Source organism: Psittacula echo (assembly GCF_963264785.1).
Source record: "Psittacula echo genome assembly, chromosome: Z".
In the NCBI taxonomy this organism is placed as follows: Eukaryota; Metazoa; Chordata; class Aves; order Psittaciformes; family Psittacidae; genus Psittacula; species Psittacula echo.
The window spans coordinates 76,328,557-76,353,371 of NC_137742.1; the positions used below are offsets into that span (position 1 = coordinate 76,328,557).

The 24,815-nt window shown below is 38.5% G+C and overlaps 1 protein-coding gene across 1 annotated transcript in view; it reads left to right on the forward strand.

Moving 5' to 3' along the window:
- Positions 1-18,428, forward strand: part of VCAN (versican) — a gene marked incomplete at both ends in the record, with an annotated part of 98,852 nt that extends 80,424 nt beyond the window's left edge. The window contains 3 exons of the mRNA XM_080638136.1: positions 16,359-16,503; positions 17,646-17,828; positions 18,298-18,428. Coding sequence (XP_080494262.1) covers positions 16,359-16,503; positions 17,646-17,828; positions 18,298-18,428 — 459 coding nt within the window. The remainder of the gene's footprint in view (positions 1-16,358; positions 16,504-17,645; positions 17,829-18,297) is intronic.
- Between the last annotated feature and the right edge of the window lie 6,387 nt (positions 18,429-24,815).

Genomic DNA, 24,815 nt, shown 5'->3' on the forward strand with positions numbered 1-24,815 from the left:
GGAAGCTGCATGAAAAAATGCAGTCACTAAATATACACCCAAGCAAACAGCCAGCAAACTTTTGTTCTGGGATAACTACTATTTGGTGGCATAGTACTGAAATCTTATTCTTAGTTCTTACTATTTTATATGTGGGAGCTCTCAAAGCTTCCAAACAGAAAAAAAAATCAAGTCTGAGACCACAATTTAAGGATCTCTAGTAGGGCGGGCTTGTACTTTTCTGGTCCTATACAAGGACTCATGTGGCAATTCTTCTGTCTGTTCTGTATATGGAACAACAGGGTATTTTCAGATGACGATATGATATTCAAGCTCTTGTGTTTGCTGCGTCTGTGGAAGTGCACAAAGGAACTTCTCAAGTATTGCTGGAAATTGTTCTAGTCTGTATGGCAGCTCCACATCTAGAACAGAGAAGCAGCCATCCTCAGGTGGTTCAGGAGGCCTGTAACCAATAATCTTCTCATAAAAATTTAAGATGCTGTTGATACCTCTTATTGCCTTAAACAAGAAGGAAAATCAGCAGGAGAGGGAAAACATTCTCTACCCACCCTTAACTGACCTAGATAAAAGAGCTGATTGATAGAGGAAATGATTGAGCTTTTTCCAACTCAAAACAGGCTGTTTTGTAGAAGCGACAGGTGATTTGTTGCTATTTAATACCCATTGAAAAACACTACATAAAAACCCAAACAACCAAATGAACAAACTGGTCATGTTTATTATTTTCTTTTCCAGTTGTGAATTCGTCTTAAAGAAAGCATCTGGAAACACATATGCACATTCTCACACATGCACACAAAAATCATTTCTGCATGCCATGTGGCTACAACTTATGGAGAAAGACATCTAGGGCAAAACAGGCTTTGTTTATTACCATTTCATGCAAACAACCAGAGTTTTAAAGTCCTCTAAAGTGACTTGTAAAAAAGCCATTTCCTGGGGAAATTACCATGTTGTCAGGTGACAACACAGGGGAAAAGAAAAAGATAACGAAACATTTTGTTGCTCTGACTGATGGCTCAGTGCATCTGTGCTGGTACTAATGCACTCATTTGTGCTTGAAGCCACAAAGTCTTGCAGCATGTAGCAGAAGAGTTTAATTTAATCATTTTATTTTCCCTGTCCTCATGTATTTTGGGGAGCGCAAGATGGGCGACGACCTTGAACTGTACTCCTTCTGGATGAGTGATTCTCTGTCTCCTCATGAGTCTTATTACACCTCACTGGCAGTAATAGGCACCCACTTGAGCATGGTTTAGGTCTGGTTGGAGCTCAGGGATGGCTGAGGCCATCTGCAGTAGTTGATCCAGGAGTCTATGCTTCGCTAAGGGATCTGAAATTAGGTGAGATGAGTTTGGGTATAGACGTAGTGCCTGAAGTGGCAGTCCATCTTACTCTGGGAAATGTATAACAAGATACATGCTCACATATTCCAAAGATAAATTTGGTATGTCATTGAATGATTAATTCAAGGAAATTAAAATTAGGGCTGAGATTTATTTATTTATTTATTTATTTTATTGAGGCTACTGGGCAAATGTAGTACTAAATTTTTACTTCAATTTTCAATATTATGCAGATATTTAAGAACAAAGTAAGACCATCTGTCAAACAGATTTCTCATTCGATTGATCTTTTTTCCAATTTACTTTTCTTTTATTTTTGACAACTTCCCCTCTGCCTCTTCCTTTGGAAACAATTTAGGTGTCACTTGAAATCACTTATGTTCATTGCTTCAATAGCTTTTTCTCATAACTTATTCCATATGGTTTCTGGATACTATGGTCCTGAGCAGCTTCCTCATTTGCTTCTTTTCCCTAGCTTTTAACTCATATTTCATACTTTGTAACCACTCTTGTGGTTACAGTGATTTATTGCTTCTTTAGTAATTAATATGGATATCATATATTAAATATATCTGCCTCAAATGTGTTTCCCTGAATATGCCTTAAAATTCCAATGAATTTGAATGCTGTGTGTGTCAAAATTTTGCATCATTTATGTATTTGCAAGTGAAGAGCAGTCATAACAACATTAAATGCATTAATATAACTTGTGATCATAAAAATCAGAATTCACCCTACACTCAGGTTCTAACTTGAGTGTCTGAGATTAGGGGCAGCTCATGCATATAGCAAAAATCTAAATCTAAATAATGCTTGTGTTCTAGATATCAGGGCGCATCTGTAATTCAGCTGTTTCTAACTTTGTTGCCCAGCTGACGTTTTCTCCACCATTATATTGTCTGCCTATAATTCTATTCAACACTTCTGGCATGGAGGAAATTTTCTCATCTGCTAAGGATTCCCCTGATATAAGAGTTTTCTTCGAGACACTATCAGAAAAGTCATTATATTCTTAGGTGGACTGTGTCATTTAAAAGTGATATACATTCATCTTTATCTTGATACCTGTTGAGTTTTCTGCCAATACAGCTTACTTTCATCTGAAAGTCATGCTTATATGATTTTATTAGGTTTTAGAGTCAAAGAAAAAAAATAATTCTGATGCTTTGTTTTTTTGTTAAAAGATAAAAAAACAACAGCAGCAACAGCAAAACATTTTGTGGATGAAATTGTTGGCCCGGTATGTAGCTGGCCCAGTTTTTTTTCTGAACCATTAGAAAAAACCCCAAACCAACCCGAGAATTAGGAATCATTGAACCACAGGATCTACCATTGGAAATTATGGAACAAGGCTTGCATTACTTTGGTACTCATTTCCCATGGATGTAAGGGAACCCACAACTAAAACATTCAATTGAAAGGAACTCTTTTGCCAGGTGTTGGCATGCATTTTATTAGCAAATTTTGGAAAAGGGATCAAATAACTTTGTTTTCTTTTCTTTCCATCTAAAAGGTAGTTCAACCAATGAATTCAGTGGAAAGGAATTATTCATTTTTTGACATTTTCAGCTCATGCCAAGTTGTGTTTCTCGGGATTTTTTAAATTGAAGCTAAGAGCCAGACACCATCAAACACTATAGCTGGACAAACCACGTACATGAGCTCCTTAGTGGAGACCAATAAATGTACTTCCAAGTGCATTGCACATTGTCTCTAACTACAGTGAGCTATTGGGTACACATACCCACTTAGCTGCTTTAGAGTCACATGCAGCACCGGCACATAAATCTTATGCTGTCTCACTTCTTTTGGTTCCCAAAATCCAGGGAGCAGCACACTTCTTGTCAATTCATGTGAGATAAGAGTGATAAACTCACCTTTGTCATTGGCCTAGTAATGTGAGAAAACTTTAATTCTCAGATGAGGTTGTGGAAATTTCCCTTACCTCATGAATCAGGGGATGATAGTTTCACCAATCAAATAAGCAAGAACCATTCAGTTTTCTGTGCAGTGTCCAGATGAGATCAGTTCATACCCCTTCAGTGTTATGGGAAGTTTGTTTGTGTTTTAGGGCACGTGGGCAATGCAACCAAAGTGAGTATATAGAATTAAGATTCTTACTGGGAAATCTAAAATGAATATAAAGTACCCTTGATAGGCTCACAGCCCTGCTGAAAGCAGGCAATCATTTCAGGTGCCTGGTAGTGAACTATAGTGAACTAGTGACTATAGCGGAACTACAGTCAGTCACTTTTGGTATTTTGACATTCTTTTTTCTATAGAAAATCCGGCTGTTAGCAATTCATCAAAAGCAGAAGCAGTCAGAAACCCCCTCTATTCCTGCGCGTTTTTCATGTATCAACTGGAATTTATATTTAACTTGCAAAAATATTGGCAGTAAGCAAGTCTTGGAATAGGAATAAATGAAGAATGATCTCGTAAATACATGCTCTGATTCTCAGAGTTCCTCAAGGAAAATGTTGGTGTCTTGAATAATGAAGCAAGTGCAATCAGATTCAGTGAGAATGCAATGAGTTATATTTAAAACTTTTTGGTCCACATGACATTTGTTCATATCTGTCTACCTGTTTTTCACAACAGAAACTATTAAGACAAGGAAAATTTTCCTAACAAAATAGAAATGGGCATACTCCTGAATCATAGTACTGTAGGTTCTGTTCCTGCAAAAAGAACTTGAGGAGACTTTTTGATCTACAACACTGCAGTTTTTGATGCAGTTATCTGTGTGCTTTTAGGGGATTTTTGCAGATTCATTTCTTAATTGTAAAGTGGTTTTTAATTTAAAACTGCTCAGGAGTTTCCTGCCTTTCAGGCAAAATGGAATCATCTTATGCAATGGATTGAGTTGTTCTGATAAAGTCTCACCATCTCCTGGTAAATGGCACCTTTTCAGCATGCTGCACCCAAACACAGACTGGGGTTGAAAAGTGTGAAGCAACATTAATAAAGTAGCTCTGTCGTACCTCTGAAGTCAGTCCAGATGCTAGTTTTCCATATACAAATTACTTTCCAGGTAACTGATATTTTATTTCATTGAATTTTATTGGCCAGGCGAATTTGATTATATTTGTCTTTTTTGCAATTTATTAAAAAAAAACCAAATTGAGAGCTTATTGGCTAAGGTCAGAGCGCTTCTTCAAAGGAGCTCCTTGGCTAAGCTTAGGCTACCTTGTTCAATATGCAGAACAAAATAAACTATAATTATGCTAAACTGTGGAATCCATTGCTGGCCACCCATATGAAGCTAATTTGTTCTGATTTGATGTACTGTATCCCTATGGCATGAAACAGTTTTTTCTCATCTACAATGTGTTCCTGCTCTCTTTCTCTTTTTTCTCCCCCCTCCTCCTTTTTTTTTTTCTTTTTTTCATTTTATTTTTTCTGATTTTGAAAGAAATTATTTTTTAGTGTTTCCAGTGGTTGGGAGAGGTGGATTCATGTTGATGGACCACATGAAAAACACTTTGGCAGCAGCAACAGTTCCCTTTTTACATTAAGGGAAAAGAGCTGATAGCAGCTGTGTTAGTACAACATAAAAAGTGAATGCATTTTTGGGAATCCTAGATCCTCACTTGTGGTGCAACTTCAGTGAGAACTAGAGATTAGGGGTCACTGCCACAAGCATGGACGGGGAATGCCAGCAACATCCAAGATTGCATGGACCAGTAGGAAGGGAATTTGTAAGTTGAAAAGTTTAGCATATCTACCTCATCATTAACTTCAGATAATTTATCTTAAAGGTGAAGGTAGTGAGAGCAGGTACTAAAGTGTGTTCAGAGAACTCACAGCATCCCAATAATTTTAGAGCTTCATTATTCATTACTTCCTGAAATTCAAGCTAATTTCTGCTCAAGACCTTTCAAGTATGAGTACATTGACAGATGCAAGAGGCAGAAGAAAATAATATAGCATTTTAAAGAGAATATTTTGTTGGATTTCCTTTTTTTTCTGTTGTTGTGTAGTTTCTGGGCCATTCCATTGACATTTTGTGAGGGAAAGCATTAGTTTTCCTCTGATTTACAGTCTACACAAGAATGAAAATGGATATACATAAGACTTTGTTTACATTAAAAAGTTTACAGGATCAAAATTGTACTTACACTTTTATGTAGACTTTTCTCTCAGCATTTCTGTCATAGTGAACAACTCTTTAAGGATGAATCATAGACTTTTCATCCCGTAGTTATCATACAAATTTTAAGCAATAAAAGCAAATACCTTTTGGAAAAATCACAGTGATATAAGAAAAGAAAGCAAAACCTAAATCTTCACACAACTATGTGAAAAGAGGAATTTGTCTGTGCCTACTTGGATCTTTGTATACTTTGAATTTGATGTAATTCACACTACAAAATAACAAAACTTACACTATCAGTAGAGACATTTAATAATTGGCTTGATCAAAGGAAGAGTGAACAGAATGTGACATTTGAAAATATCTTAGGAAATTAAATTTAAATAATTCACTTAGTTCTGTGAATAGTAACTTTTACAGCTGTAAAGCACACCCATCCATATAGAAAAAATGTGGTGTTGCTTTTGGCAGCTTCTCCATTGTATTTGAATTGCTGGTGTTTCACTGTTAAGGACCCTTGTGAGAAGGCACAGTTGGTGAAGTAGTCCTTTGGAGCTATTCATGTTATGGATTAAGCGCATACAGCTACTTGGGGTTGTGCCTTGGGCCTCTGTCTCACAAGGGGAGTTATTCATATCCTTTGGAAAATGCTGTTGATAATTAGTGCTTTGTAGGGCGGTGAGCTCACTCCCATTACATAAGATTAGTGCTGTAATAAGGAGCTGGCTAGTGTCTGTGGCCAGATTGTCTGTCACTTGGAGAATGCTACCAGCTAGGAAAGTAATGGGGCATATTGCCACTTTCAAAACTGTCAGAGACTCTATGTTAGTTTTAATTCCCTTCGGCATAGAAGCGTTTATGCTTTGTGTTTTGCAGTGTCAGACCTCAGGTTGTCAGTGTTAGGTAGCTACATTAAAAAAAACCAAAACCAAACAACAAAACCAAGAGGAAAACAAAACAGAAGTTTAATGTTTAATTCTGGCAAAAAATAAAGCCCTCTCTTTTCCTGCATTTATTGGTCAGTGAATCAGAATGTTTTAATGCGAACAAATATGTAACTTCACCCCTCTCAGAAAGAGTAACTTTATTGAACACGAAAACCTTCAAAAGACATGTAGTATTGTAGAGAATGCGCCTGCCTCTGAGGGTTAAATAAAGCAAACAAACTGAAAAATACCGTAGTCAGCTGCAAACAAAAAGCTCATTGTGCCCATGTCCCACAGGATCCTTGGAGAAGGAGATTTTAAATTTAAAAACTTTTTGGTTTTGTGCTGCAGTGAGTCATTACAGCCTCTTCTTAAGATGCTCATTTGACATGTATTTAAATGGAGAACTATATAATGTTGTTAATGGCAGGTATATTTTTAGTTCAGTATGTCGCAGGCAGTAAGGAGAGCCTCTTGGACAAAGTGGGGTTTTGTCTCATTTTTACCAGGAGGGTCAGCAGTTACTTCAGAGACTTGTTATGGTTGGCTCTGGGCTAAAACTCTTGGACAGCTTCAAACTTGCAGTAATTATTGACATAAATGACAAAGTGCAGGATTTTCCCTTTTTCAGTGGCTCTCCTGGTAGTTGTGCACAAAAAGAATAAGTCACACCCCAACTTAATTTTCATCATATTTATAATAAGTAATTATATTAGTGTGATTTCCAAAGAGCATGTATTATACCAACCAAAACTTAACAGTCTACAATTCTTTGCTTCCACAGTAAAACACCTGCCCATTAGCAAGAGAATTTCACCAGCTTTTTGTCACTCATTTTTCAGTCTCTGTACAGCAGTGCCTTCTGACAGCCAAGCTCGCAGTATAACTACAGAATTGAATTGTACTGTGTGTGATGATGGAAGTTATTACACTAAGGAGAGTTGGTACAGAGCGGATACAAGTCAATGGATTTGTGTCCACTGACTTCAATTTGCTTTTAAAGAGTTAATAAAAGGCATATTTTCTGAAAAATTATTTTTAAACTGCTCGAAGTTAGTAGCTGGACTCAGAAGTGAGTAGACATTGCCATCTAGTGGATGTTCCTTGCTATATTTAGTGGTCTTACAGAAATGTTGTCATGCTGTGGTATTGTTTCAAATTAATGTCAAAAAGTTAGTCATCTACTCCATGACACCATCAACTCCCCTCAAAATGTGGGATTGATACTGCTTTTATGTTTCAGTTCCATCAGCTGGCCTGTTTCACTTGTGTTGTTTGTGTTCCTTAAATTTCTTTCCCAAATTTATTTTTCCTTAGATGTTACTGCTTATTCAATCTGCAATCAATCAGTGCTTGTGGATATTCATAGATATAAATGAGTTTATGTTATTTAGAGTCTTTTTTTTTTTACCAACTATTGCATAGGAAATCAAAGAGTTTTTCGATAAAACCCACTGCTCTGTTACCAAAAAAGTGAAATCTTTCACCAAGGTTGTTAGCAACGATCCTTCTGGGAGTTTGTCTTGCTCACAGTGTGCCGGGTGCCTGCCTCATCCAAATCCTGCCAGTTTCCCAAATGCCATGCAAATAAAGCTCAGATTAAGGTCTTGAGGGAAGCTATTCAACTATGATCCAAAAAATATCAGGTTCATGAGATGTGGGTTTTGTGCATACTTCTACATACGTGTGTACTTCTAGATAAGTTTAAAGATAGCAGTTGTCTTCAAATAGACTTGAATCTCTCCCAGCAAAGGTTTACCAACACATTTAGTTTAGTACCTCCTGATATGACAAGTTATTTTGTCATGTGTCTGTATGGTGCATGTGATCTACCCTATAGAGTTTAGGGCACTATGTATGTCTTTAAAGCAAGATATGTGCTTAAGCACTCACTGAATGAAGTTTTCAACCTCATGAATACTTTTAGTGAGCTCTGTCAGACTGCTGCCATTCATAAAATTAAACAGAAGAACCCTTTGAAGGGCTGGGGTGAAATTAAGTGAAGCAGAGCTTATGCTATAAGGTAGTTTCTTGCCTTCCCCAAAGTATAAACACGTTTACATACTAGGAGAACATAATGGAAATATTTCAGACATTGCCAAATCTTCACAGTAAGCTGTCTGAGTTTTTTTGTATTGAAAGGAAATGCAATCCCTTTCAAACTTCCCATGAGTGTCTCATGTAACAGAATTGGTGCTGTATAACAGGATAAGCCACAAATCAGGGTTTTCTGAACTGATCCATACACTCACTGTAACCTTGTGCTGATCTGGTAGTTGGGCCAACCTATAAAGCTGGATAATCGCCAGGACTTACTGAAAATGAGATGTAATTTTTAGCTAAGCTATCTAATTATAACAGAACCTCCACATGAGGGACTTCTTTAGGGGCTTTCCTTATAAAGACTTCTAAGAATTTGTCTCCCATTGTGAAAAAATGCACTCCTATTCATATGGAGGGTGTGAGGGGAAGGACAATAGCCAGTAAGCTTTGCAGTCATAGTTTCAGCCTGCTTAGTGATAATTATCTGGCAAAACGTGCTCCTTCACTTTAACATGAAGTGGCACAGAGAGAATCCAGTTAGCCAGTCCCTACATCTTTCCTTGGTTTTTGGTTGTTTTCTTTTTACTTGCCTCATTAGTCTTGCATTAAGAAGCAATCAGACAGGAAACCAGCCAGAATGAAAGAAAATAAAAATCAATTGGAACTAGCAAGTGCCAAAAAGTGCCAAGACAGATTTGTACTTTAAGCTTATTTAAACATGCTGAAAACGTGCTTCCTTTTCCCAGAAGGAAACCCTTAACCCTGCAAATCCAAATAGATGTATTTCTAGTAAATTATTTCATATCTTTAGTTAGGTACAAAAGGTTATTGGCCTTTAGACAATAAGGAGGTCAAGCAGTAAAGGTTTGTTTGCATCAGTAGTTTATTTTGTTGTGCTTCATTAAACACAGTTCTTGCTGACTATTTTGGAAAGACAAATCCAGGCAATTGATCTCAGCCACTTGGTGTGCCTTTTGGAGATAAAGGAATGGCTGAAATTTCCAAATGAGTTGGAAAGCCGAGACACTGCTTACTTGCAGATTCACCTTGGTGGTGCAAACATCTGAAAGAGCTGAGCAGGTTACTCATTAATAAGGAAATGAGTCCCTCAAATAAGGCCCTTATCTGAAAAGTAAAATAACAAATCTCCCACAAAGTAGGATCTTGTTCATGATGGGAAGGCCACGCTCATTCATTTTGACTGGCAACCATCTGAATGAGAAAAGCTAAGGACTAGCCAAAAAAGGTTAGCTGTTTTAGAGCTTTTGCTATAACCCTGGCTTTCTTAGATTTAATTTATGTGCAATGTCAGCCTGTCACTCAACTGGCAGATTATGGCTGTGAGTTAATTCAATGCCATGTAAGCAAATCCTCCCTCAAAATGTGAAACTTTATAAAATGCCCTCATGGACTTTTGTAACCATCATATCCAAGCTCTTCCGGTAGGCAAGAGAATAAATTGTCGCTGTTTTACAGACTGGGAATCAGCTAGCCAAGTGCATTGTCTAGTGCCACTTAGGAAGCCTGAAGAACTGAACCCCATCTCAGCTGCAGCTCCAACCCATGGACTATCCATTCTCTTTCTACAGGAAAATTTTCAGTGCTGTTTAGCAGAGAAAGCTAGAGCAAGTAAATCCAATCTGTCATGGTGGGCTTTGGTTTAGACAAACAGACAAAAAAATGCACAAGAAAAATTAACTAATTATTACAGTATAATTAAAGGCATAAAGAGCATAACAGGAGCTCCAGTTTTCAGCCTGAAATGATGGGAAGACACACAGAAGTGGTGTGCCGCTGAAAGGACCAAATGAATGTACAAAGACCAAGGCTAGGTCCTGCAGTTACCTGATTACACAGAAACTTCTTTTTTTTTTTTTTTTTTTTTAACAAAAACCACCAAACTGGTGTCTTGCCATCATGAATGTTGAAAGTTGAGCAGAATATTTGGTGCAGTGGTGTCTGCCTAAGCCTTTGGTGTGTCACTTCCAGCCTTCACTGCCCTGCACTACTTCTAACTTCCCTCCTCGCAGCCACCTCAGAAAAGCACGCTTCATAGCTGAAGGAGAAAAGTTTAGTGGGACAGACCTTTGAAGCACATTTTGAGTCATGTACTTATTAGGATTATATGTCCTAAAACAGTCTGGAAATGCTTTGCATTTTAACCAGGGGGAAAATTTCACATATGTCCTGGTGAAGTTACTTTAAAATTGAAGGTAGCAATACTTTTTAGGTGTGTCTGTGTGATCACCTAGTGTAAGTCTTTCCACTGAGGACTAAGATGGTCTTAGGACCTTTTCTTCCATGTATTAACTTAGCATTTGAATCTGTCTAGGTTTTAAGAAACGTGAGTCGCATCTTATGAACAATACATCTGAGAGCATTGGTAAAGGTATTGACTGGAGCTTGGTTGTTGGCAAAAGGGTATCTTGAGCTTGATTAATTCAAACACAGTGCTCCTTAATGCAGCTTCATTGGTCTGCTGGGACAATAACAGTTCACATGAAGACATAACTTAGCAGCAGGGTGATTGGAAATACACCAGAAGTTTTTGGCTCGTCTGTGAATATGGCTGATCTTTTTTGGATGTGATCTCGAAAACCAAACCAACCTGAATGGTGCGTGTTGCCAAGGAATTAAGTTATTTTTCCACTCATTTTGTAGAATATACTTTTCTAAAAGACAGTAATGCATTGAAATACGAGGATCTTAAATGACATAGACACTTCAGAAAGGACACTTATTCAGGATATTTTAAGCAGTGTTTCCAATGGGATAATTATGACCTGAGTATCTTAGATGCTTACTGCACTTATTGCAAGGGTAGGGGAGTCTTTACACTTAGCACACTTGCTATGAGAGATTGTAAGGGATACCTTTGGAAACAAACAATACAAATCCCTACGTGACTTAAGGGACTTGGTTCTTTCCCATTAATTTTTTGCTGGTGTAGACTTACTGGAGATAGTGCAGCCACCCCTGATTTACACTAGGGTAAGTGAAAACCAGAATCATGCTCATGGTCATGCAAAAATGTGATCTGTAAGTGGAAAGCAAAATATTAGTTTATTTGTCTAGCAACTTATTCCACTCAAACTGTGAGATTTTTTTTTGTATCATTATCCCATTATCAGTGGCTAAATAAGGAATTGAAAAACTACAGAGGAGCTGGGTGGAGACCTAAGAAAGCAATTCAGCAGTCTGGAACTTCCTCTTCTAAGCAATTCTGGCACTAAACCCAAGCAATATCAGAGTTATTCAGCCAAAATAAATCTGTGCAATGATGGTATCAGATGTGAGGTAACAGCAAGTCACGCTGGAGTATATCAGACATTCTTGAATAAACCACAGGGCCTAGATATAATCCTCTGCCATTACACAGCAGCCCTGCCAGCAAAGCAAACACAAATTTTAGAGTCATTATGGCAAGGCAAGTAAGAGCATATGGAGTGTAATATTTTGCTTAGGGTGGGAGCTGGCAAGCTGCTGATCACTTTCAGCTCACACGCCCCCAACAGCCATTAAATATCCTTCATTCCCACACTGTGATCCCTGTGGAAGCAAACTGCTCTCTAGTATTTCCACAAGAAACAGCTGCAATGCTTGTTGAAGTCTTTTGTTTGCTCTCAGGATGGTATTGATTAAACTTTTCTACCACTAGCTTTCTCTAATTTTTCTGTGTCTTTACATCTGGGCATATTCTTGAAGGAGATTGGATTGCCTTATTTTAAGAAGTTACTGCCCATCATCTGAGCCACATAACCAGCCATGCGTTACACTCATGTCTGAGGTTAGCAAATCTTTTCAGCTGTGTTGGGCACTCAGAGGTGATCACTTCTTTCTGCTCACACCACCTCTGCAACACTTCAGACTCCCCCACTTCCCTGTGGGCAACTTTTTTTGCATCCTTAACCAGACCTGCTCTAAAAAGGTGCTAGACCCTTGGCTCAGATGTCATTCCAAAATATCCTTTTGGAAAAGGGGTCCTGGAGGCCACTAAGTTACATTAATACACTCTATGCATGAGTATATTCCTTCCTCCCCCTTTTCCTTCTCCCTGTCCCAGGAGCTATGCACAGAGCTTGCTTTTCTTTTTTTGCTCTGCGTGTTGCAGGAAGCCTCCCACACCACGGATCCCATTTGAGTCACATGTTTGGTATTTGGCTACTGTGCTTGAGAAACTCAGACTCTGATTTATAAGCTAATGTGATATGCTGAATTCTGGACTTGAGTAAATGAGTTCGTACGTATTGTAGCTTATGTTAGTATGTATGTTAGTATCTATGTTATACTATAGTATGTTATACTATATGTTAGTAAGTAATGTAGGACTGCAGAGATTGAATCAAGCTGGTTCCACATAAAAAGGGGGATGTTTTACTAAAGGTAATAAATATGGTGCAGAACAAATTTATTTAGACCATGATTGTTAAATTGCTTGGATACTAAAAAACCTGTGATAGGTAAGTTGACACCTGGTAGGAAAAGGTTAAGTATTTAAGTCAGTTTTTTCATAGTTTGATTCATTGTAAAGTAAATACTACTTGTGTGGGGTATGTTAACTTTCTTTCTAAAATATGTTTGCCCAGGCAGTGAATAGGGGTTATTTCATAAAGTAAAGAAAATAGAAAACTAAACTTTTATGACATTTATATGTGCCAGCTCTAGATACAAAGATGCAAGTACTGAGGAAAATATAAGCACTATAGAAACTGTGTTATTTTGACCATACATGGGGCTAGCTGCCTGGTTAATGTCTGGCATTTATGTGAATTTTAGTTCTTTCAGATTCTATTTTTATCCTTCATTAAATTATTCTTGGATTGTCACAACAGAAATCCCAAAGAAAATTGCTAAGGATAGTTTCCCAAATCTTCTCTTGCTTTTCTTTGTATAGCATTAGGCAAATCTCAAATTTCTGTGCTTCATTTGGGATCAAGATGAAACAAAAAGTGGGACAAAGATTATCTCACCTCTGCAAGGACAGTGGGCTATATGTCCCCTACCAAGGACCACTGCATAGATTTTCAGACAGTGTGACTCTCCATTTGTTTCTATTTTTGCTGTTTATTGATTGAAAAAAGACTGAATCCCCCTTAATTTTCGTTCAAAAGTGACACTGCAATGACAAGCTTAGCCATGCTTGAAAAAGTGCACTCTGCAGTGGAATACATGTGTGTTTAGCCAGTGCATGGAGCTGTGCACAGCTTGCCAGCAGCTGGCATCTGCAGCTTTTGATAGGGACGTATCTTTAGGTAGATGCAGGTCTGAAAGTTGCAGTGCTGTGGAGCTAAATAAGTGCAGATCTGCATGTAGCCAGATTGGATCCTGATGAGCAGACTGACCAAATTGGTATGCCAGTTCAGTGGCTCAGGTGCAGTTCTAAGAAACTACATATATATATATAAAATATATATAAATATATATATTATATAATAATATAATATATAATATATAATAATTTATATTATTATATAAAATATATAATATATTATATAATAATATTAATAATATTTATATATTTATATTTATATATTTATTTATTTATATAATATATAATATATTATATATTATATAATATATTAATTATATAACATAATAATATATATAATATAATAATAAAATAAATGTGTATATATATAAAATAAATATATATATACAAAATAAATATATATATGGTAAAGATAATTTTCAGGCATTTGAAAGTTCTTTTGATTATTATTGTTTTTTCTGGTCATTTACCAACAATCAGATTTCCACTTCTAATATTAACTCACCAGTTTCTGTTTTTATTTATATGTACCCATAGATGTCTGGAACTAGTTTTTCTACAGAGGGCAGAGGGCAGAATTTGAATCATCATTTCTAAAGCTGAAAGGCTGCTGTATGTGCTCAGTCTGCCACCTAGGTCTTTTTAATGGAAATACAGATCTGCAATGATCTGGGGGCACATTCTGACACCTTTACTTACTTTACACCTAATTCTGCGTGTCATCCTATTGAATGATTTCATTAAATGAGGTCAGAGAATAAATAATCTGAGTCTGAGAGCCTGTAATTTACCATTGGGTAGATGTAGGCTAACGAGGGTTGTGTGCTGTTTACTGTATTTCCTGGCATTCCGCTTCACATCTGTGTAGAATCATAGAATCATAGAATAGTTAGGGTTGGAAAGGACCTTAAGGTCATCTAGTTCCAACCCCCCTGCCATGGGCAGAGACACCTCACACTAAACCATGTCACCCACAGTTTCGTCCAACCTTGCCTTGAGCACCGCCAGGGATGGAGCATTCACAACCTCCCTGGGCAACCCATTCCAGTGCCTCACCAACCTCACAGGGAAGAACTTCTTCCTTATATCTAACCTGAACTTCCTCTGTTTATGTTTTAACCTGTTACCCCTTGTCCTGTCACTACAGTCACTACAGTCCCTGATGAAGAGTCCCTCCCCAGCATCCTTGTAGGCCCCCTTCAGATACTGGAAGGCTGCTATGAGGTCTCCACGCAGCCTTCTCTTCTCCAGGCTGAACAGCCCCAACTTTCTCAGTCTATCTTCATACGGGAGGTGCTCCAGTCCTCTGATCACCCTCGTGGCCCTCCTCTGGACTTGGTCCAACAGTTCCATGTCCTTTTTATGTTGAGGACACCAGAACTGCACACAATACTCCTGGTGAGGTCTCACAAGAGCAGAGTAGAGGGGCAGGATCACCTCCTTCGACCTGCTGGTCACGCTCCTTTTGATGCAGCCCAGGATACGGTTGGCTTTCTGGGCTGCGAGCGCACACTGAAGCCGGCTCATGTTCATTTTCTCATAGACCAGCACCCCCAAGTCCTTCTCCACAGGTCTGCTCTGAATCACTTCTTTGCCCAACCTGTTGCTCTGCCTGGGATTGCTCCAGCCCAAGCGTAGGACCTTGCACTTGGCATGGTTAAACTTCACAAGGTTGGCATCAGCCCACCTCACAAGTTTGTCGAGGTCCCTCTGGATGGCATTCCTTCCCTCCAGCGTATCCAGAGTATCAACCGAACCACACAGCTTGGTGTCATCAGCAAACTTGCTGGGGGAGCACTCAATCCCACTGTCCATGTCACCGACAAAGATGTTGAACAAGACCGGTCCCAACACCAATCCCTGAGGGACACCACTCATTACTCTCCTCCAGCTGGATATAGAGCCCTTGACCACAACTCTTTGCGTGCGGCCATCCAGCCAGTTCTTTATCCACCGAGTGGTCCACCCATCAAATTGATGTCTCTCCAATTTAGAGACAAGGGTGTTGTGCAGGACAGTGTCAAAGGCTTTGCACAAATCTAGGTAGATGATGTCAAGTGCTCTACCCCTGTCCATCAGTTCCATAGCCCCATCATAGAAAGCCACCAAACTGGTCAGGCAGGATTTTCCCTTAATGAAGCCATGCTGGCTGTCACCAAGCACCTCCTTGTTTTTCATGTGCCTTAGCATGCCTTCCAGGAGAATCTGCTCCAAGATTTTGCCAGGCACAGAGGTGAGACTGACTGGTCTGTAATTCCCCGGGTCATCCATTTTCCCCTTCTTGAAAATGGGGGTTATATTTCCCTTTTTCCAGTCGTCGGGAACTTCACCTGACTGCCATGATTTTTCAAATATGATGGACAGAAAGAATGGTAGGAAAGAATGTGTTTCGACACACTTAGGATCAGATTTTGCTTGCCATGAATTGTGTCACTTTGTTTTGTCCACCTGACATCAGTTTACAGTAAGTGAGATCAGAATATTTTTTCCCATTGAGATAATCTGTTAATAAGAGTGGGAGGATATTATAAATCTAGATTTGCTTAGTTCATGCTTAACAGCCTGAATCAAACAATTGAGATTGTTCTTCACCAAATGTAATGTGTGCTCTTCTGTAAAGAAGAATGTAAACACACTCCAACACCTGGAATAACAGCTTTGCTCCTTTTTTCCTGCAGCAATATGAGAACTGGAGACCAAACCAGCCAGACAGCTTCTTTTCTGCTGGAGAAGACTGTGTTGTTATAATATGGCATGAGAATGGGCAGTGGAATGATGTACCATGCAATTATCACCTTACCTATACCTGCAAGAAAGGAACAGGTACAAAGTTTCCAGTAACAAGAGTGTCATTCTTTAAATCTCAGTTTTACAAAGTTAAAATGACAAATTATAGCTTATTTCAGGTGACCAGTACAGTGAGCCCTCAACTGAGTTAGCCTCACGAAGTCATCTTCTGTCCACACATTACATCTCTATCTAATCTGTTCTTGAGTCAGGCACAAAAGTGTACACACTTGAAACTCTTGGTTAAAACCAGGTAAATTTCTTCTTAGGTACAGATCTCAGCTAAAGAAGCCTTCATGTACCTGGCAGGCCTGCTTTACTTCTATACCATGAATATATTACTAACTCTTCTTTCCTCAAATGGCATCATTGTAAAGCATTTGGGATGCAGAGTATTGGTAAGCAGGCAGGCAGAGCAGGCTGCTGACCACTGGTATGTGGTTAGCTTTTCAGCTTCAGCTGTGAATACTTTTGACCCATCAAGTAATGCTGATCTTTGTCTTCCTCCTCTCCCAAATCACCTCGTTAATGGCACGGCTGGAATCTGAAAGGCTCAGTTGGTTTATACACTGTCAGAGCAGATACAGGAAACCTGGCTGACACCAGGAGTTATACAGAATAGTTTAGGAACTGCCTCTGTCTCTTCACAATGGGAAAGTAAGGGAGCAGCCAAAATCTTGTGCATGCTTCATTGTTCCCAATTACCATTTACAACATTTTGTTAACATGTTCTCTAAGCCTTGACGGATCTGTTAGTTCTAAGTGCTTTTTAAATAATCTATTGTTGAGAAAGACATGAGAGCTATTGAAAATTATACTTTTCTTTTAAATGCCTGTAATAACTTCACTAGTTTTCAGGTTTTGCGCTTTTCAGTGAAAATTGCTTCTTTGTGTGACTATGCCAATCTTTTTGGCTCAAATTTATGTCAGAAATTTAAACTGAAAAGGCAATGGTAACCATACTATCTGCTGTTTTCCAATTTTCATCATTACTGTATTTGGTCTACAAGACTGGAGAACTACAAAAAAGACTGTTCTTGCCATCCTTATTTGGCCTTGTCTCTTAGGAGTCTGAAGTTCCTTGACATCCTCCCTTAGCCAGGGTTTAAAGGTCAGTACCATATTCAGAAGTGCATTTACAAACTGATGTTTTGTGTTATGCCTTCTCTTCCTTTCAGTTGCTTGCGGTCAGCCTCCTGTTGTAGAAAATGCAAAGACCTTTGGGAAGATGAAACCCCGTTATGAGATCAACTCCCTTATTAGATATCACTGCAAAGATGGTTTCATCCAGCGTCATATTCCAACCATTCGGTGTCAAGGAAATGGAAGATGGGATATGCCTAAAATTACTTGCATGAATCGTGAGTTCTTTGAAAGCAAACCAGTGCTGGATCAGGCAACAGACTAATTTAGGATTAATAAGAAACACACATAATATTTTAAGAGAAGCGCAAATCCGGTATGATGCTATGACAGCAGCACTGCTCACTCTAGCTGCAGCAAAAAACATACAGCCTCCAAAACTAAGGGAAAATGTTCCTCTTCTGTTTTTATGGAAACCACTCCGATTCTTTTAATGTAAACAACACTCTTACAAAAACTCCTGAAACCAACATATTCCTAATAACACTAACAATTCTTTTTGCAACCATGGTCTAACTAAGTGTGAGAGATGTTTCTCCCATCTTTAATGTGATCTGGTATCCGTTAATCATTTGTTAACCCTCTAATTAATCAATAATAAATGGAATCATAATGTGAAGTGTAGCCAGCTCTTAGTCATTAAATAATTTTAAATTAATTTCCCTTTTTCCCTCCTTCTCATTGCAGCATCCACGTACCAAAGGACTTACTCTAAGAAATACTACTATAAACATTCTTCATCAGGAAAAGGAACATTGTCGAATTCATCAAAGCACTATCATCGCTGGATCAGGACGTGGCAGGACTCAAGGCGCTGAGAGCGAAATGGTGAATGGGGATCTCCACCATTTCAGCCAAAGTCATAACTTTCTGTGCCTTTTTCTATCACTTATTAGGAGTATTATCAAATTGTTTTGAAACTATGGACTGCGGTATTCACAGTGCATTTTGCAAAAACATGGTGTTTATCAGAAAATTAAAAAATAAAAAAAAAGAAGAAGTGCTTATGGGGATAAAAGGAAACCATTTCCAGCCTATAAAGATATTAGTTTTCTATATGCCATCGGTGTGGACCATTTTATGATATATACCAGCCTTCTGCAATATTTAAACAGCTCAATTTTAGCACCAATGACAATGTAAATAAGATGATTTTAATGTGTTTGATTGTGTGTTGTTTTTAAAATCTTGTATATAAAATGAAAAGTCACACTAATTTCAGGCATATTTATGGTTAGAAAGGCCTCAGAGGTCTTCAGTCATTTATGACATTGTTTTTATGTTGTTTACCTAGGCTGGAAATGGTTGAAATAACTTCACTGACTGAAATTTGTTGTTATCAGGTGAAGATAAACACACAACTGACATGAATTTATCTTTTTTTTAAATGGGAACTGTGCCAATTCCCATCCAAGGTACAGTTTGTGTCCATGTGATGCAAAGTTTAGGTAGAGCAGATAGAAGTGGCATGAAGCATGAAATAGGGACTGCAATGTGGAACATTTTTTTTTCCTGCTCTCCATTCCAGCTTCAACATTCACAAGAAAGGACTGCATGGAGGAGTTGTGTATGACAAAGCGGGCCTGTAAAAACTCCAAGTGCTAATACATTAACTTTATCAAACAGGGCCACTTTTTTAAAAAGAAAGAAAAAATGGGGAAAAAAAAATTAGAAATTACTTTCATGACATTAACCACAAGGTCTATATTACAGGTCTCTGCATTCTATAATGGAGATAGACCTGGTGTTTGGGGGATTTTTTTTTTTTTTTTTAGAAACCAACAAAAATCAAAAAAGTAAATAATTTTGTATATATAACCATTTTTTAATCTTTTTATAAAGTAATGAATGTTTGTGTATGAATGCTGCAGCTGTGAAGCGTACATAAATAAATGAAGTAAGCCATACTGATTTAATTTATTGGATGTTTTTTTACCCATGCAAAGAAGATTCAAAGAGCTCAGTAGTGCAGTATTGGCCCGTGAGCTCCAGTTTTGGAACCATCTTTCAGTTCAACTGCTATTTCCCTGGAGAACAAAATTCCTGCCAAACAGGATCATTTGTTTGCAGTTGGATGGGTGAAAACTTGTGTGACCCACAGAAAAATCAGAATCTTGGCTTTCTAGAAAGATGTGTGTGCACAAAGTGATTATAGGTTGTAGCTGGTGCAGTGTGTACGTAGGAGTTCTCTATTATGGCTTCTTACCCTGGTCATGACTGACCTGGATGTGTACAGTAAGTATAGAAGGTAACGTCTGAAATGACCTCTCTACAGGAAGGACCATTATTTCTGCAAAGTGCCTTGTACACCTTTGGGCACGGGACTAACAAAATAAAACAACAACAACAACAACAAAAAAAAAAAAAAAAAAAAAAAAAAAAAAAAAAGTGAAAATAAAAGAACAGTAAGTTCCCTATGATATACCTTTCAAAATAACATTGCAAATACAGAACACAGGCGGGAGGTTTACACCTTTGTTTTAGTGTGGGGTTATGATGCCTAAAAGTTGGAAGGGAAAGGAAAAGATTTGAAACCTGGCCAACATGTAAGTGTTTGTACGAGGTACAGCTGCCCATGGAGTAACCTTGCCACAGCTCATTGGGAACAGTAATTACAGTTCCAGATGACATCTCTTAAGGAATTGCAGTGACCACCCCATTGAGTGTACTCAACCCTTATGCACTCAGTGTGGCAGTGCTCGCTGTGTTGGCTGGTTCATTCCCCACCCCTCACCCCCAAACAATGCACATAATACTTTTCTCTATTTATATTATTATCTTGTATAGTATATAATGTGAATGTCTGGTTTTTTTTGTGAATGAAAGTCTAAAATCTTTGTAACTTTTATATCTGCTTCTGTTTCACCAAAGAAACAAGGTTTGCTATACTGTGACTTGTCTTGTTATTGCATGTCTTCCTGTTTAAATCTATGCAATGTGATTTTTTTCATATGAATACAATTAGACTGTCAGGTACTTCACAACTATCATGGGCTTAATCAAGTGCCCACTGGAGTCAAAGAGCGTCAGCTGGCTGAACTTTAATAGGTGCTGCATTTGACTTTATATGAGCAGCTCTAGGGGATATTTTAAGATATACATTGTATGTTTTGAAGTTGATTATTGCTTGTATAAGTCAAGGCTCTTTCATAAATATACAGTATTCTACACATCACTTCCCTGTACCAGAAACATACAGAACAGAAAATATATTTTAACACTTTGCAAACTTTCTCACCATATGTATAAAAACCCCTGCATAGATTTGTTGTTTTCTTGTCTACTTGTTGGATTTTAAACAATGTTGTAAGGCATTCAGATAACATTGTGATTGTAGTTTTAAATAGGTTAGAAGCAGTGCTTATATTGATTTTTTTCACCTCCTTCTATTATTCATAATAAAATAGGACTGACAACATTCCTTATTAAAAAAAAAAAAAAAAAAAAAAAAAAAACAAAAAACCCAAAAAAAAACAAAAAAAGAAAACCTGTTACTCATGCTTGTTTTTTTAGACAGAGAATGGAACTCTATTTATGCCTGGAAACTTTTTCTGATACTAATCTAAACCCCAAATGTTCCAATACCAACCCTCTGCATAATGCACCACAATGAGCACCTTGACTCGTTGATGTGGAGCATCTCCGAACTCCCATATGAAGAAGCATGTTGGAACTGCAGTAGAGGGATAGAAGACAAAAGTAGTGTCTTAAATACAGTTTTTATAAGTGAGTGTTTCTTAGGTCTGCTTTCTTGCTTATCAAGTTAAAACAGAATTCTTTTCTACCTGTTTTTCAGTTACCTTGTATATGTAGAGGAGTCAGGTTTAAATTGTGTTTTACAACTACATGCAAAACAAGCATCAGAGTGGCATTCCTGTAGTAGTTTTCCTTGTTGTGTAAGAATTAAACATTTTGTCTTTAATAACACACCCTCTGCTATTTAAAAGGATACAGAAACAACAGAAACAAGAAGAGGTGGAAAGGTTGGGAGGGGACGGGGCGTTGGTGATCAAAGTATTATCTCAAAGGAGTTCGGGTGTGCACTGCACATCTTGGGTTGCCAGCAGCACGTGGAGTACCTGGTCCCACGAAGGCTCAGACTGCAGGTTTGTGCATAGGGCTCAAAATGCCATGTAAGAGCAACTGCATTTTGTGTGCTTATGAACTACTACAGGGTAGCAATTGTTATTTCAAACACTTTCCTGTCCCTTCAGATATTGACAGTATCTGACTTCCCAGCGTGAACCTCAGTGCGCAGGGTTTACCTCCTGCAGATATTAGCATGACACAGAGTAGAAATAAGGTGGCCTGGTGGCCACCTAATCCAGTACTGCTTTTCAAACAGCAAGAGAAGGTTTTATTTTAACCACATAGTAAATGTTGACTTTCTGCATTTGAAAGAGCCATGGTTTTGTCTGCTAATAAGTCATGTTGCTGTTGTTTCTCAAAAATCCCCAGACAGTTCCTCTTCAGCATAAGGAGGGCTGCTGAAGGAGTAGTAACTGCAAATATGCTTCCTAGGGTGAACTTGAGTGGCATCTGTGGGCACAGGAGCATGAATCCCTCCGGTGTGAACTAGAGCTATTTCTTAGTCCAGATAGTAAGGGAAAAAGGGTGGTAATGTTCTTTACTTAACTAAAAAGCTTGTACCATGCTGTCCTGTCCTGGGTAGAATATGACTCAAGCTGTAGACTTCGTCTCTCCAGGTCGAAAATTCCTCGTTGACCACAAAATGTTTTAAGATGTGGCATACCAAAATGACTGAAAAAACCCTCTGGGTTCAGTGCAACAGTTAATGTACAACGGCAAATGTATTGTTTCACAGAGAAAGCACACAACTTTTATCACTGGTTGTAAGCAGTAACATGCATTGGACTCTGCAAGCTCGCTGGTTTTCCGTGACAAATGATGGAAGGGATGAAATACTGATTAAAGCTGTTAGTATGGGAAGCCAAGAAGTGTAGTGATTGTAAGGACAGAAATACCATCCAGGAAAAGGTGTATCATTTGAACAGTCCAGAAGGAGACCTGGAAGGAAACTTAAGAGCCTGTAAATCACAAATTGATGGTAAATTTTGGTTTTCACAGCAAATAAATATATTCAAGTGGGGAAGCCATCAGCTGTTTCTGCCATAGAGGCTAAGTTGCTGTGTAAACACAGATTAATAAAGAGAAATGGGACCTTGAGGTGTATTAGCAAGGAATTTATTGCAAGGAAGGGAATGGATTCATGATACTACAAAATTGCCTCCAGATTTCCAGCTGCCAATAGCCAGGAGAAATGAATTCAGGCTGGAAATGGTCCAGCAGCTTGCTTCTGGGATGGCTGGAAGGGTGGAGGAGCCATAAGGAAGGCAAATACTAGTGGCGGTCCTGGAGAGATGCAGCAGTCCTAAACAGCAATTGCATGGCTTCTGGTTTTATGCTCTAGAAGTTGTAGTGGTGAGAAGTCACTTATTAATTTAAGACAGGAGATAACCAGTTTAGGAAATGGAATAAATGGTGTGGTTTTCTTCTGTAGCAGGAGAATAGCAGGAATTTTAATCCTGTGTTTCTCACACTAAAGTGTTTGGGGTAATAATTACACTTAATATTCCTATGTGGTAGGGAAAAAACAAACGCAGAGGCTGGGCAGAGGTCAGATACAAAGATCTGAAGCAGACCCAGGCAATGGATCCATGTTTGTAAGTTCCCTGTTTCTTCATTGTGGCTTCAAAGTGTCTTTTTCCTAAGCAGGAGAGGGAATTTTTGATTCCAAGGGCAGTAGAATCCCAGGATGCTCTCTGCATGGTTAAAACAAACCTTTAACGAGATTAGAAAAGGGGGGGTGAAAGCAGCAGGAGTTGCTGGCAGTGCTATTTGCTTGCTGAACAACAGATCCTTTAATTCATGAAAACCACACCTGTTCTTCCACTGCAGCTTGCTCATCTTAAACCACGGCAGCTTACATACATGCTCAAATCCTGACCAAAATATGTGGGAGGATAATGGGACTGATGGTGGTCCAAGTACACTTTCCATGTTGAGCTCTTGGTGGGTGAAGAGGCAGCCCCCAGCTCCACGTGGCTGCAGAGATGGTGCTGTACCTGCATTACCAGCAGTGTAAGGTGCCTCAGAGGTGCAAATGCCATGCTGGAGCTAATGCCCTGTGTCTCCTAAAAGAGCATTTAAATAGAAACATGTGCTTTGTTAACAAAACCTTTGGTGTATTTCAAACCGTGCTGTGGCCAGGCTGGTATTTGCAGCTTGAAAATGGCTGATGTGCAAGGCTGAAATGTCAGCTATGCCCCTTTGCTTTTGAGGAAAATAAGGAAGTTTTCCTCCCAGTGGGCTGAACAGGTCATGCTGCTTTTCTCATGCTTTTAGGTTTTAAAGAGAATTCTAATCCCTGCACAGACTCATTGATCAACGAGATCAATTACACCCCATGGAGCCTTGCAGACACCATCTCTGTTACGTATCTCTATAACACGGTCTACAGCATGTTTCAGTAAAGGTCTGACTGCTTGAGCTGTGCCATCACTGATATGGACCAGCGGCAGACATTTCAAACATGACTGGAAGAAGTTTGGATCCCTTCTCCCCTGTGTCCTGAAGCCTGGCTCCCTCCCTATGGCCATTTTCCAGACTGACATTTTCAAAGGCAGAGTAAGAAGGATGAAAATCAACAGAAAATAATAGTGTTATGGAAGGAAATTGTGATGTCAGAGGTGAAAATGCAGAAAGAATGATGGGAGGAAAAATACATGGGTACTGATTTGAAAATGGAAAATCTATCCATGGTTAATATTGTGGAACTTGAATTTATACCAATGAATTTATACCGACCAGGCAGTGATATCCCTAGTAAGTGCACATCAGCATAATAGCTGCATATAATATACTATTGTAGTTTTTATAAACTAGCCCAAATGCATGTGCTCTTTGTTTAGTTTTTGTTTGGACTCCATGGTTTCAGACACTTTTTTAAACAGCTACTTCAATCCTTCAGGACTTCATTTACGACAGACCTTTTAGCCTGTGTTTGAGCAAGTGGGCTGCACTTTCAGTCACTCTCTAGTGCTCAAAAATTGTTAGGAAAAACGTTTTCACTTGTGAAGCAAAACTTTTGAATTCAAAACGACAGGCAATGTGGATGCAAAGATTTCTCATGTTGCCTGAAGTGACATCAAAACTGCTGATGTGAAATGACTTCTGATGATAAG